Consider the following 14331-nt stretch of genomic DNA (forward strand, 5'->3'; position numbering starts at 1 on the left):
CAGCAGGGAGCACTGGCATGTGACAATGTAATAAAAACTGCCTTGCTCCCTCTTCTGGAATGAATCGAGAGTAGCATTGCAACATAAGGAGCAATAATTCACATGTACATTTAGTTTGTTCCAATCTGTATATTTCATTGGTGCAATTTCTGGACTTGAATACTATTTATAATCCACTAATAAATAGTAATTATAATAATTATTATAAATCGGCTTTATTAGGCATATGTATACAATGTATACATACAAGGATTTATTTTCTTTGTATATAAACCATACATTTCCACACGTGAAGAGTAAAGTCGAAGCTGTAGCCATACAAGGCTATCGAACCACTGTTATTAAAGTCACAAATGTACTTCTCTAAACACCACTCCACAGCTCCCACTGCTCCTAATGTATAAACGTAAGTGGTTATAATTACTTCGTGTCATATAAATGGCTTTTGAAAACTTTAACTTGTTGACGTTATTCAACGTACCGATTAGCCTCTCGTCAGTGGACTATCAGGAGCTCTCTGATTGGCTCTTGTCGCTGTCGCTCCATTGATGACGTCCTTCCGGTTTCCCCTACGAGCACGTGTAGGGTGTACAATTCCGAGCAGAAGACAGTGACAGCAGCCAAACTTAAACTTTCAGACACCTTCGCGTGTTTTTATATATTTTTTTTCTCTGTGGAAGGCTTTGCCGACTGAGCGGTCAACATGGTGAAGCCTCGGTTTAAGGGGAAGAGCTCGATAAACCCCTCGTCGTCCAGCAGCAACCCCGGTGAGCTAAATAGTCATTAGCCACAACGTTTGTTTACAACGAAAGCTAATCGTTGCTAGCTTGATGTGGTAAAAGGATTTCAGGGTTATTTTATGCTGTCAGATGACACTAGTGATTAACACTGCATTTGTCAAAATGAGTCCTGGCGTGATTTAACAAGAAGTGAAGTTTAGCTTTTGTTATTTGTTGTCAAATTATTATATTAAGTATACCGAGATTATAAAGGCTTATCAGGCAAACCTAACAATAAACACAACATGGATGTTTGTTGTAAAAAACAAAAAAACAAAAACAAAAGACAAATAAGTGGCCATACAATTCAATCAACATTCAGTCAGCCTCTCTCTGAAAATAACAACAGTTATAATCTTTCTTACGATGGATTTCATTGCAAGGCTTTCTAGTGTGTGCTAATATTTGATATGTGTACCAACTTATGGTATTGTGGGTTAGGATTAGGTGTGTTGAATCTTTAAAGTTTGAACTGTACATGCATTTCACAGATCGACCTAAGGGCGCTGGTGGGAGCAACATGAGGGACCGAGCCACGATTAACCGTCTGAATATGTACAGACAGAAGCTAAGATGGTAATTGGTATTTAAGATTTACATTATTCCTGTGAGCAGCTGAATTAGAGCTTTTATAAGTTCTATTGACAAGAGGTACTATTTTCACACTTGTCCTGATCTTTTGTCCCCAGTAATAACCGTGGAAAAGTCATCAAACCCTTACAGTACCAGTCTACAGTCGCTCCAGGGACTGTAGCCAGAGTTGAACCTAACATCAAGTGGTTTAGTAAGTGCATTTCCTCTTGTTGATGTATGCTGCAGAAGATAACGTGTTAGCTTTTATGTGCTTCTTCATGAATTATGCTTGCATGTCCAAATGTTTCATAACAAATGTTTTTTTTCCACCATGACTGCGGTTTTAATTCCTGTATTAAGGTAGAAATTTTAAAAGTATTTAACTCCTCATTTGGTCAGAAGGAGTATTTAGAAATGGATAAGACCCAGCGTTATCAATCTGATCCAAATCAATCAGGCTCAGTTTGCACCTACATCTTCTCTATTTCAGCAAATACCCGTGTGATCAAACAGTCGTCCCTCCAAAAGTTCCAGGAAGAGATGGGAGCAGTACAGAAGGATCCGTATCGCGTGGTTATGAGACAAAGCAAACTGCCTATGTCCCTCTTGAATGATAGAGTCAAAGCCCATGTGAGTATAGAGACTGTAAATCTTGCAAACCTTAAGAATTTCAGTTAGTCCTAGGCTGTTTGTATGGTTTGTAACCTTTTGATTCCAGGAGGGTTCTTGCGAATCCACTTGCATTATTTGAGTGAATTAAGGCCTTTTACAGTTTTATTATGAGAATACTGGCACATAAAACATGACATTTTCACTTGGCTTATATCAAGGGATGCAGAAAACGATTGTGGCTCTGTTTCTTTTTCCTGAGTAGGTAGTTTCTGGGGATTTTATGAGGTGAGATAAACATGAGAGCTCACTCATTCAATTGTCACTCCGCCCCGCAATGAATTTCGGTGTGCTGGCATTCTGCTTGGTATGAAAGAACTGTCTTCTGCCAGGCTTTAAACGTTCCACTCCACATCCGACACGGTTCCAAATAACATCCAGTTCTTCTAGTTCGCGTGCCATGTACTGAAGTTTCATTACTTGTTTTTTCTACTAATATAACACGTATATGTGACATGTACTAATGGTGCCATGTACATTACCTTTGATGGTTTTGAATAAGCTCTTGGTATGTGAAAAACACTGTTCTTCAGTGTGAACATCTGTAATCTGTGGAGTTATCTTGTTCCAAAAAGGTTAGGAAAGTGTGTTTTTAAAAAAAACAGGAGCTATGGGTAGGCCTTGGCAGATATTCAAGACAACCTGAAGCTATAAACAGTTTCTGACAAACCCCATAACCTACCTCTCATAGCAGTTTTGCTTTAGAGGAATGGCTTGTGTTTTTTAGATCATTGGAAAACTTAATCAGCACTGGCACAGTCGCTCTTTCGTTGGCTTTGTATTTTCATATTTGGGTGTTCTGTTTACTGTATGCATTTGTTCTGTGTTCCTGTTTTAAACCATTGGAAGCTCTGCATCACTTTGATTGAATCGAAAATTGGTTGTAACACAAGAAAAACAAATCTTTCCCCATGTTGCCCATTTGTTTGAATCCAACATTACTGTGCTGTGCGTCTCACCAGCTATCACTGTTGTAGTCTAGCTGTAACTTGTGTCCATTTTTCCATACCATGTTATTCATGCTGCAGATGCATAGAGATTGTGCAAACCTCCCAGTCACTACAAGTCCACTGTGATCCTTTCTTCATCGACATCCTGGGAGCCTGTGCCGCAATCCATAGTTTTTGTTTCAGAGCTGTTCATACTATATCAAAATCATTCATTTCAGCTAGGCTACATACTGTATGAAACACGTAGCTGCATTGTGTAGAAAACATATAGTTGGGAAACCATGCAATAGTTAAACAAAACATCTGTAGAATGTGCTTGTCCCTGTCATCATGTGCTGTTTTGCTCTTGTGTGTTACACTAAGACCTTTCTGTTTTTTGACTACTGCAGAACTCAAAGGTACACATTCTAGACACGGAGGGTTTTGAGACCACATTTGGACCCAAAGCCCAAAGGAAGAGGCCCAGTCTTTTTGTGGGGGATGTAAAGGATCTTGTAGAGCAAGCTGAGGCCTCAGCCCTGAGCTACGATGCAGAAAAGGACAAAAACCTGGTTACAGAGGACACAGGGGTCCGGTAAGATTCTTAACATACTTCAGTATATCAATACACACTATATCTACTGGAAAGGTCCATTTGTGGTACTGCATTGGTGTCTGTGTGTAGTTCTCCTCTGCACAAAGATCTATTTTCCTGCAGTCCAACAAGCCTACAGTGCATTGCCCTTGGCATGACCCTGTGCATAGGTCAAATGCTGATTGGATGAAAAGTTCACAAAGAGGACCACAGCAGAGATCACCACAAGATGCAGATAAAAATACAAAAAAGAGGAAGAAGTACAAAATAGGCTGATGCACAAATAATAACAGGTTTTACTCGGGTACAGTTTCTTTGATAGCTCTTTTTGCAAGGGGCAGAACTAAAGGACCCACACGGACAAGAGTAGTCTACATGTCCAGTTCACATATTTTTGACCCTGCCACCAAGTGGTAGTGGACAGCCCCAACATGTAGGTGTATGTCTGCAAAGCTCTGGCACTAACACAGTACCATACTAGAGCCCATATTAGAGTCATCGGGAGAAAATTTGTTGCTAATAAAAATCTTTTATTCTAATGTTACAACAGAAAGGAAGCACGGGAGGAGATTTTCAAGAAGGGTCAGTCCAAGAGGATCTGGGGAGAACTTTACAAGGTATCATATCCATGCTCCTCTGAGTGCTGTGTATCATGTTAATATAGTGCACGGAAGTGTTGGATGGTCATTCAACAATCCTGTTTTATTCTAACAGGTGATTGACTCCTCTGATGTCGTTATCCAAGTGCTGGATGCCCGTGACCCCATAGGAACACGGTCTAAGAGCATAGAGACATACATGAAGAAGGAGAAATCCTGGAAACATCTGATCTTTGTTCTAAACAAGTGTGACCTCATCCCCACCTGGGTCACGGTAAGATATACAGGATGATTTTCTTTGGTTTCTGGTTGAACTGAGAGTGATTGCGTCTGTGTTTTCATTAAGTTGTGATTATCTCTACTTTAAACCAGAAACGGTGGGTTGCTGTTTTGTCCCAAGAATACCCCACTCTGGCTTTCCATGCCAGCCTCACCAACTCGTTCGGTAAAGGCTCTCTCATCCAGCTGCTCAGGCAGTTTGGCAAGGTAAGCAGATGCCTCATATTGAAGCTATCAAAATAACTTTGATTTGTCACGAGTCTACCAATCCAGTAACAAGCAGAGGTTCCACAGTATTAACTTTAACATCCAATATGTGGACTTATAATGTCAGCAACAGAGCTATTTCTTCACTTTATAGTTTAAGGCTTTAGTCACAATAAATTTCCTTTGATTTCTTAGTGTACTAATAATATGCTACAATTTGCGATGTTAGTTCTTGGGATCCTTTGTAGGGGGACTACAATAACAGTCCCTAAGTAGAGGACATTTTCTTTAAATGTATGAACATGAACAAAGATAGGTTTAGTATTGTATCCACATCATAGAAATTTACTGTTGTGTTGATACTTATCTCTCAGTACAGTAATATGTCTTTATTAGTCCAATGTGGACAGTGAGAATGACTTTGTGGTAATATTAAAATCCAATGATATTTGCAACAGTGTGATGATAGGCAACCTTTAAATCAGTGGGTAAGTCAAAAGGCACTTCATTTAATTAAATTTTATTTATATAGGCTAAATAACATAATAGTCTAAAGACACTTTAAGAACCCAAAGCTGGAATCCTGCCGAGCGAATACCGTGTATGACTGTTGTGGTTGTTGTCGTTGTCTAAAAGTAAGAAAATTTCCCAAATCTTTACTACATTATAAGAAACGGTATATCTAACACAGAACAGCCTTAGATTTTATTTGTACCTGGTTTTTGGAATGGCTTTTATTTAAGTGAAAGCTTGGATGGTGAACGGATGGAAAGGTAATAAAATGGAGACTCTGTTTTTGTTTTAAAAAAGTTTTTGATTGGGTGTGTTTTACAAAAAAAAAAAAAAAAAAACATTAAAATTTTTGGGAATGTGTTTTGAGCAAGCTCTGCTGTAGTTCTGGAGCGATAACAAGTTCGCTCATTTTGTTACTGATGGCAACGGAGACCTGTCTAAAATTACGTGCCTGAACTGAGAACAAGCTTGGACTGTTGTTTAGGAAACATAACACCGTGACTTTATTTTCTGTTTCCCGCAGCTGCACACAGACAAGAAACAGATAAGTGTTGGTTTCATTGGCTATCCAAATGTGGGAAAGAGCTCAGTCATCAACACTCTGAGGTCCAAAAAGGTCTGCAACGTGGCACCTCTCGCTGGAGAAACGAAGGTAATGTCAAGTGTGTGTCTCCTGCAAAAGCTGCTTTTAAACTCATGATATGCCTGAAAGCAACCTGATCGATGAAAAGAGTAAAAGAAAGGCGGTCATGTAAAATACACCAAGAATTGACAGCTTCTTAATTGATTTCAAAACCATTATTAAAGGCATGCCTAAATTTTGGTTTCCTTATCTTTCATTCTGGGTGATGTGATGTGAGGTGAAAAGATCCATATTACTTGCTGCTTCATTCAGTAATTGTTGATGGCTGCAACAACAGAAGTAGTTGTTTCTCTGTTCTTAACTATATTAATGAAACAAAGCCAAGAGAAAGAACAACAACCATTTTTATCCTTAATTTCCTCTCTCTTGGGCTGCTTATCCAGTTTGGACACAAACAAAGGTCTAAAACCCCAAATGTCCAAAGAAGGGTCAATGGGAAAGTACGAAAAAATTATCTTTTCCATTATTGCCAAGCTTTGAACTTGGACCACATCAGACGGAAGATTTCTTTGCACACCTATGCAACAAATCTGATGGGCCTCTGGCCAGCATTCCTTTATTTCCCATCTTGCCTTTGAATCCCAGCACAAACCCGACACTAGTGAAAGTCAAACAAACTCGTGGTCCGCAGCACTGCTCTGACTCTAAATCCTCTACTGTTTAGAATCGAAGTGAGTTTAAGTGAAAACTTGCATTCAAATGCCTATAGCTGTTGACGCAATCATAAAAGGGAGAATTTAGCTTTGAGGAAGGAAGTTATTACAGTTCTCGACCAGATTCAATACATTCTTTTCTCATCTTGTGTCAAACTGAAATGTTTTGGGGTTTTTGTTTTTTAAAGGTATGGCAGTACATTACTTTGATGAGACGCATCTTCCTCATTGACTGCCCTGGTGTTGTCTACCCTTCAGAAGACAGTGAAACTGACATTGTCTTGAAAGGGGTGGTAAGTATTTCTAATTTTCTTCCTTGATCTGTTAGGGTTTTGTGAAATCTTCCTTGCCCACTCGTGTTAACAACCACATGCAATAATGAGGGGGAAATTATATGTGCTCTGTGTAGGAGTCTTGTGGTCCAGTATCATAAGAGACTTCAGTGGGCAGCCCAGAGTTCAGTAAACATAGATATTGCCGTGGATTGGACTTCATAATGCTAATACCTGGCTTTTAAAAAAATGTCTTGATCAGCTCCGATTCTGATCCTCTGGTTCCTTTTTGGGTATCACAGGTTTAGCTTTTAGGCTTCACAGTCCCCGTAACTGAAAGGTTGCAGGTTTGTATCTTAAATTGCTTACCTTTTCCCTCGCCTTCCTCACAAAGGTTCAAGTGGAGAAGATCAAGAACCCAGAGGAGCACATTGGGGCAGTACTGGAGCGGGCCAAGCCAGAATACATCCAGAAGACCTATCGCATCCCTACATGGAAATCTGCTGAAGACTTCCTTGAGAAGCTGGCGTTTCGCACTGGGAAACTTCTAAAGGTTCCTTTAATGTTATTACTTAGAGGACCGTAACAGGCTGTACTTGTGCGTCGCGTTCAGTGTGTATTCTGTTTGCGGAATTTCTTTTTTGCCCCCTGATCTGATACTATCTCCTACTAACACCTCACAAAACATCCACATTCCATAATTTACAAATTTCTGTGTGACTGACTCCAGAGTAAAGTGCTTCCACACAGTCATGTTTGTTTAATCATGTGATTTTGGTTCCTTTTCTTTGGTTTTAAGCACCTTTGACATTAGTCAATCACCATTTGAACAGAGGAGAAAGACCTAAAATAAATAAATGATGGGGTTCGGCTGAAGCCTGATACTGATCCAAACATTGAAAAAATTGCCTCGATCAGCCCTGATACAGATTGGGACTTCACTTAATTGTATGACTCATTTCAAATTAAGCGTTCATTGTGTATTCTACAAGTGTTTCATACACACGCCAGGGGATTTTAACAACCCACTGTCTTTACAGCATTCAGGAAAAGAAAATGTACGTTAAGGAGTCATTTTAAATCTTGAGGTTGAAAAATGTATTCCTGGTATTTTGCAGGGAGGTGAGCCAGATCTCTCCACAGTCTCAAAGATGGTGTTGAATGATTGGCAGAGGGGACGTATCCCCTTCTTTGTGAAACCCCCTGGACCTGAGGGAGATCCAGCGGTAAGAGTTCACTGAAGTTTTCATCTGGACTTCTTTTGTAAATGACTTTTTTTCCCCCTCACTAACATGTCCCCTTTGTGTATATTACTGTAATTTCTGTAGGACAATAATCCACTGCCAGTTGGACCAGCAGAGGAAGTGGAAAATGTGCAGGAGGAACAGTCAGACAATCCAGACACCGGCTCAGAGGAACAGCAGCAGGGACAGAAGGAGCAGGTCCAGAAGATTCTGGCCGGTGTCCGACAAAACTTTGGCAAAATCAATGTGGCACCCGAGTTCTGCGAAGAAGACTTGGTCCCCGTTGAGATGCCTGACCTGGACACGTCAGACTTTTCTGGCTCAGAAGACGAGGAAGACGGTGAGGAGGATGAGGGCGAAGAGGAAGATGGGACCAGTGTTGAGCCAGCCAATGAGGAGAGTGAGGTCACCGAGCCCACAACCTCTGAGACTGACATGGCAAATTGCAAGAAGAGTTCACGGGCAGTCATACGTGAGCTGGACGAGAAGATCGCTAAGTATAAGCAGTTCCTGGACAAAGCCAAATCCAAGCGCTTCTCTGCAATCCGGTCAGTCTGCTCTTGCCCAAACCTCATTTAAATATTTTCTTTTCTTGTGTATAGCCTTTATTTTGTTGTATCCAGTAAAATTATATCAAGTTGTCAATCAGACGGATGCCATGCATTTTAGGTGGTCCGTGTTAACCAACCTTTAAGCCTCTGAAGAATAGCAGTGGCCTGTTTCCATAAGTTTGCATTCCATTGTGTTATTTAAGAACAAACTCAAATAAGCACTGTGCAGCTATTTTGAGCCTAATTTAATAACTCTTTATTTCAGCAGATCATATCAGGAGTAAACTGTTTGCTTTGTTTAGTAACAGTTTACTTTTTTCCACCTCTTTGGACAGGATACCGAAGGCACTTTCTGAGAAAGTGTTCACCGACATCAAGACTAAACAAGCAGCAGCAGCAGCAGCACAGGAAGCGCAGAAGAAAGGTAGTCAATCAACATGGTTGTCATGACTTTGTATGGTGTTGAATGTAGAAATGATTTGGGAAAGTGTATTTAGTTGAGGTCCAAAAATCATTCATCAGAACAAAGTAACAGAATAATTACTTATGGGTTCAGCGATACTTTCAGATACAATATGTCATATTTTGTACAGTGTTTATATTGAATGGCTACTTCAGTTAACATCAGATTTGTTCATCTTTCATTCAGCTGCAAACCAGAGGAGCAAAAAGAGGAAAGCGGACAGTGATGAGTCCGCCCAGTCAGAGAGATTGACATCTAAACAGGTATGCAGTGTGTGATCTTGCTGATGTGAATGGAGACGCTTTAGGTAGACATGTTGGATTAATGTCAGTTAGAGAACGGGACATGAGAAGCTGCAATTTTTTTTATTTTTTATTTATTTTGTTCCTCTTTATCCATCTCTACAGAGAAGAGCACTGGACCGTGCTAACAAGGTGAAGAAAGTTGGTGTACGTTATTATGAGACGCACAATGTGAAGAACAAGAACAAGAACAGAAAGGCACCAGCTGCAGAAAGCCAAAAAGCCAAGAGATCGAAGCACTAGACTGGATTTAAAAAAAAAAAAATGAAACGTGCAATGAATCTGTACTTAAATTAGCCAAAAGGGCTATGATTTATTGAAATGACAAGTTGACAGAAATTGGGAAGCTGAATAAGTGTTTTTTTATCAAGTGATTCCTTATCTTGACGTTGACTGTCCTGCAACAAAATGACTCTTTGTATTTTCAAATTTCTTCACCCTTCAGTCCAGATCTTGTCATTTTTGAATGACATTTCATTCATCTTCTACAAGTATATTGCTCTCTTGACGTTCAAGAGAAATGTACAGTAACAGTTTAAGGTAAAACTGTCATGCCATGCTGTTCATAAAAAATAAAATATTTACAGTGGGTTAAATTCACATTTATTTATTATTTAGGAACAGAACACAAATTATATAACATCTTTTGCTGTGAAATGGGCAATTATGTTGTTCTTGCCTTTTTCACTTTGACACAAGTATGCTTTCCATTTGGGCCTGTTAAGAAAGAAAAATAGGTGATATAAACCTTAAGATAATAAACAGATATACATATATTTCTATGATAGAATTGTAACATGTCACCTTGAGCTGCTGGTTGACCCTTTTCAGGTACTGAATCTCCTCAGTGTGCTTCTTCCCCTCAAGTTCACTCTTCTCAGCTTCTCTCTTTTCCAGTGACTCACATTTAGCTTTCTGTTCGTTCAGTTTCTTCTTCAGGTCTTCTTTCTTAGTCTCCAGTTCTGCAATCTGAACAAAGTAATGGACCACATTGTACAGACTGGAAGTTAGTTTCTGACACGTTTAATTCTTAAAAATATCTACCATCCTTAAAAAAAACAACTGTAAAATGAAGAACTGGTGCTCTCTGCTGGACTTGTGACTAAATAACAATCTTAACTGTATTACTGCTGCAATAAAAAATGTTACCTATGAACTGCCACGTTCTGCAAAAACATGTTGATTTTTGTGCTACTGTGTTCACTGGCTGTTGATAACGCAATCCCCTTACTTTTTTATCCATGTCGACTAGTTCCTCCTCAGCCTGCAGTGCTTTCCTTGTGCCGAATGCAATGCTGCTTTCATGCAGTGTTTGGTAGAGAGCAAAAGTCATTTGAATCTCATCTCTGACCCGCGACAGGAGCAGGCCTCTCTCAGCGCAGTTGATGGTTACCTGTCTGATCAGCTCATCTTGAAGCAAAAGAAACCAAAAGGATCAGATTGTATAGTTTGTCTATGAAATGATTTGTAATAATATGCCTAATGATGAGAAATATTGCAGTTCAGATCCCCAAATTTGTGTTCACCAGCTTCTCAGTCATCTCCTTACCAAAACACTGGGAATAGAGCTCCCTGCGGATGGGGCAGATTCCCGTGTGTCTGGCTTGTCTCTGCTGCAGCCTCAAGTTCAAGAGTTCCTCCAGGTGAATAACATCTGCTCTTGAACACGGTGCACTGGACACTTGCTGCACCCACAGTTGGTTTCCCTCCGCCCATTCCCTGCAATCGCAGGAGTTGAGAAGTTTGAACTTGTTGAACAATATATCGTAGAAGAGAAGAGAAGCGCTGTACCTGGGTGGTAGGATGGCGTTCAGGATCTCCTCGTTCTCCTGCTTGGTGGTGTCATTAGCAGCTGGTTTTGGTTTAGGAGGTGGTGGAATGGGTGGAGAGTCAGCAGGCTGCCGAGGGCTCATTCTCAAGGGACGTCCCTGTAGGGAAATGACTCCATGTTGCATGATTTATTCAGACACATGAATCCATGTGTTGGTCTGTCAAGGGTTCAGTAACTCACCTTTGGGGTGCCTTTGCTGATCAAAACTGGGTTGTCGTATTTAAGGAGAGATTCGACCGGTGGAATCATAGCGTTTAACGATTTTAAAAAAATATATTAACTAAAAAATAAACTCTTGGCTTAACATTCAGCTTACAGCAATATCGAATCTGGCAAATGGTTTCTGTTTACTGTTTGCGTTGGCATGGTAACAGCGTCCTGGCGCTCCATTTCAATTTATCCGAGTGGAACCAGCCGTTAGCACTGTTTGCTTTTAATCACCATTTTTAATCAGCACAAAAGGAAGATAGAGCTGCTGTTTTAAAATGTAACTACTTGTTACGATTTATTATATGTGTGTGAAGATTATAATTAATAAAATAATAATACTTAACAATTATTGATAATTATTAGGGAAATGTGCTTTAAAACAAGAGATTTTAAATTGGAAAAAAATAATACTGCCCTTTTCATTGCTTTAAATGATCTCGGCTTTATTCATTATACAGCAAATGACATAAGTACTCATGTCGGAAAAGACGGATGATGTGCACATCCACAAATTCTCGGAAACCACCGGAAACGGAAGTGGCTGAACGCTACAGGCGAAATTCTCTCTTCCTATTGTTTTATTATTTTTGTTTTTATTAGAATTAGTAAAACAAACCATAAATGCGACACAATAAATTAGTCCGAATAAACAATAGGTAGTAAAGAAAGAAAAAACGCTAAGAAAAAAATTAGCACCTTTAATTTTGTACAAGAATGCAGCACTGAGAGAATTCTGTATCATTTGAAAGCAGTGTTTTCTACCAATAAATTTACATTTATGAATATAACACTCATCTGATATAATAATGATGTTAATCAAGAAATCCTGTTTTTTTAGGAATATTATTTTCTAACATACCAAACAATGCACTGACAAGTTGTGTTTCTGTATGAGAGATGAAGACAAGAATGCCTAGCGATAGACAGCAGATATTCACAGGAATTTTCAGCCACCCAATTTATATAATATATGGAGAAGTAATATTCCAAATGGAGGTATGATTTCTGTAAAACTGGCTTAGTCAGTTTATTTTAAATATATTGCTTAAAGTATGAAAATCCAGAAGATTAAGCTCACCATTTCATAAGAACAATTTTCCTGAAATGATGAATCTTATCTATATGAAATTGAAGAACATTTTGTCAGAACTTTGTTAGTCTTTCTTAATAATTTGCCATTAATATATTATATGTAACACCAATCCTGTATATATCAGTCTGGAGATACCCTCTGCCTTAAGAAATTAAAACGGTGCATTTTAATGAGAAATCCCTTAAGATCTAGTCCAAGGAGTCTTGAGGTTGAAAAATGTATTCCTGGTATTTTGCAGGGAGGTGAGCCAGATCTCTCCACAGTCTCAAAGATGGTGTTGAATGATTGGCAGAGGGGACGTATCCCCTTCTTTGTGAAACCCCTGGACCCGAGGGAGATCCAGAGGTAAGAGTTCACTGAAGTTTTCATCTGGACTTCTTTTGTAAATGACTTTTTTTCCCCTCACTAACATGTCCACTTTGTGTATATTACTGTAATTTCTGTAGGACAATAATCCACTGCCAGTTGGACCAGCAGAGGAAGTGGAAAATGTGCAGGAGGAACAGTCAGACAATCCAGACACCGGCTCAGAGGAACAGCAGCAGAGACAGAAGGAGCAGGTCCAGAAGATTCTGGCCGGTGTCCGACAAAACTTTGGCAAAATCAATGTGGCACCCGAGTTCTGCGAAGAAGACTTAGTCCCCGTTGAGATGCCTGACCTGGACATGTCAGACTTTTCTGGCTCAGAAGACGAGGAAGACGGTGAGGAGGATGAGGGCGAAGAGGAAGATGGGACCAGTGTTGAGTCAGCCAATGAGGAGAGTGAGGTCACCGAGCCCACAACCTCTGAGACTGACATGGCAAATTGCAAGAAGAGTTCACGGGCAGTCATACGTGAGCTGGACGAGAAGATCGCTAAGTATAAGCAGTTCCTGGACAAAGCCAAATCCAAGCGCTTCTCTGCAATCCGGTCAGTCTGCTCTTGCCCAAACCTCATTTAAATACTTTCTTTTCTTGTGTATAGCCTTTATTTTGTTGTATCCAGTAAAATTATATCAAGTTGTCAATCAGATGGATGCCATGTATTTTAGGTGGTCCGTGTTAACCAACCTTTAAGTCTCTGAAGAATAGCAGTGGCCTGTTTCCATAAGTTTTCACTTCATTGTGTTATTTAAGGACAAACTCAAATAAGCACTGTGCAGCTATTTTGAGCCTAATTTAATAACTCTTTATTTCAGCAGATCATATCAGGAGTAAACTGTTTGCTTTGTTTAGTAACAGTTTACTTTTTTCCACCTCTTTGGACAGGATACCGAAGGCACTTTCTGAGAAAGTGTTCACCGACATCAAGACTAAACAAGCAGCAGCAGCAGCAGCACAGGAAGCGCAGAAGAAAGGTAGTCAATCAACATGGTTGTCATGACTTTGTATGGTGTTGAATGTAGAAATGATTTGGGAAAGTGTATTTAGTCGTGGTTAAGGTCCAAAAAGCATTCATCAGAACAGAGTAACAGAATAATTACTTAAGGCTTCAGCGATAATATGTCATATTTTGTACAGTGTTTATATTGAATGGCTTCTTCAGTTAGCAACAGTTTTAAGTACAAGTGTCACGTCATGTTGTTCATAAAAATAAAATATTTACAATGGCTTTAGTTCAGGTTCATTTATTTTTTATAAATTATTATTTAGAAAATACAAATTAGTATTTTCTTTTTTTTCTCTACTGAAAAATGTATTTTTTCACTTCTTTGGCGCAATTATGCCTTCCAGTTGGACCTGTCAAGAAAGACAAATTTAAGACAGGCAACACAGTAATCAACGCAGTAATGAACAAATATATACATGTAAATACTTCTGGCATATTATTATAAAATGTCACCTTGAGCTGTTGGTTGAGTTTCTTCAGGGACTGAATCTGCTCAGTGTGCTTCTTCTCCTCCACCTCTCTCTTCTCAGCTTCTCTCTTTTCAATTATCTCACATT

General features: G+C 39.4%; 3 protein-coding genes across 3 annotated transcripts; 2 read left to right on the plus strand and 1 right to left on the minus strand.

The window, feature by feature from the left end:
* Positions 1–573: 573 nt before the first annotated feature.
* gnl2 (G protein nucleolar 2) lies at positions 574–9922 on the plus strand. Its single transcript, XM_084557056.1, has 16 exons — positions 574–767; positions 1271–1355; positions 1469–1563; positions 1843–1982; positions 3361–3545; positions 4096–4162; positions 4260–4418; positions 4517–4630; positions 5667–5795; positions 6628–6732; positions 7106–7264; positions 7830–7937; positions 8040–8503; positions 8842–8930; positions 9156–9232; positions 9377–9922. Exons 1-16 carry the CDS (start codon positions 704–706, stop codon positions 9512–9514), a joined length of 2178 nt encoding a protein of 725 aa, XP_084413182.1. The 5' UTR covers positions 574–703; the 3' UTR covers positions 9515–9922.
* Positions 9906–11351, minus strand: dnali1 (dynein, axonemal, light intermediate chain 1; the record flags this gene model as incomplete). The annotated part of the gene is made up of 6 exons (XM_084557057.1): positions 9906–9988; positions 10076–10240; positions 10503–10681; positions 10821–10990; positions 11063–11199; positions 11283–11351. 6 exons carry the CDS (start codon positions 11349–11351, stop codon positions 9956–9958), a joined length of 753 nt encoding a protein of 250 aa, XP_084413183.1. The 3' UTR covers positions 9906–9955.
* Positions 11352–12828: 1477 nt separating this feature from the next.
* Positions 12829–13955, plus strand: LOC311496611 (uncharacterized protein). Its single transcript, XM_084556503.1, has 2 exons — positions 12829–13315; positions 13654–13955. Exons 1-2 carry the CDS (start codon positions 13056–13058, stop codon positions 13766–13768), a joined length of 375 nt encoding a protein of 124 aa, XP_084412629.1. The 5' UTR covers positions 12829–13055; the 3' UTR covers positions 13769–13955.
* The last annotated feature ends 376 nt before the right edge of the window (positions 13956–14331 follow it).

The sequence above is a fragment of the Chelon labrosus genome (genome assembly GCF_963514085.1).
Source record: "Chelon labrosus genome assembly, chromosome: 12".
Classification (NCBI taxonomy): Eukaryota; Metazoa; Chordata; class Actinopteri; order Mugiliformes; family Mugilidae; genus Chelon; species Chelon labrosus.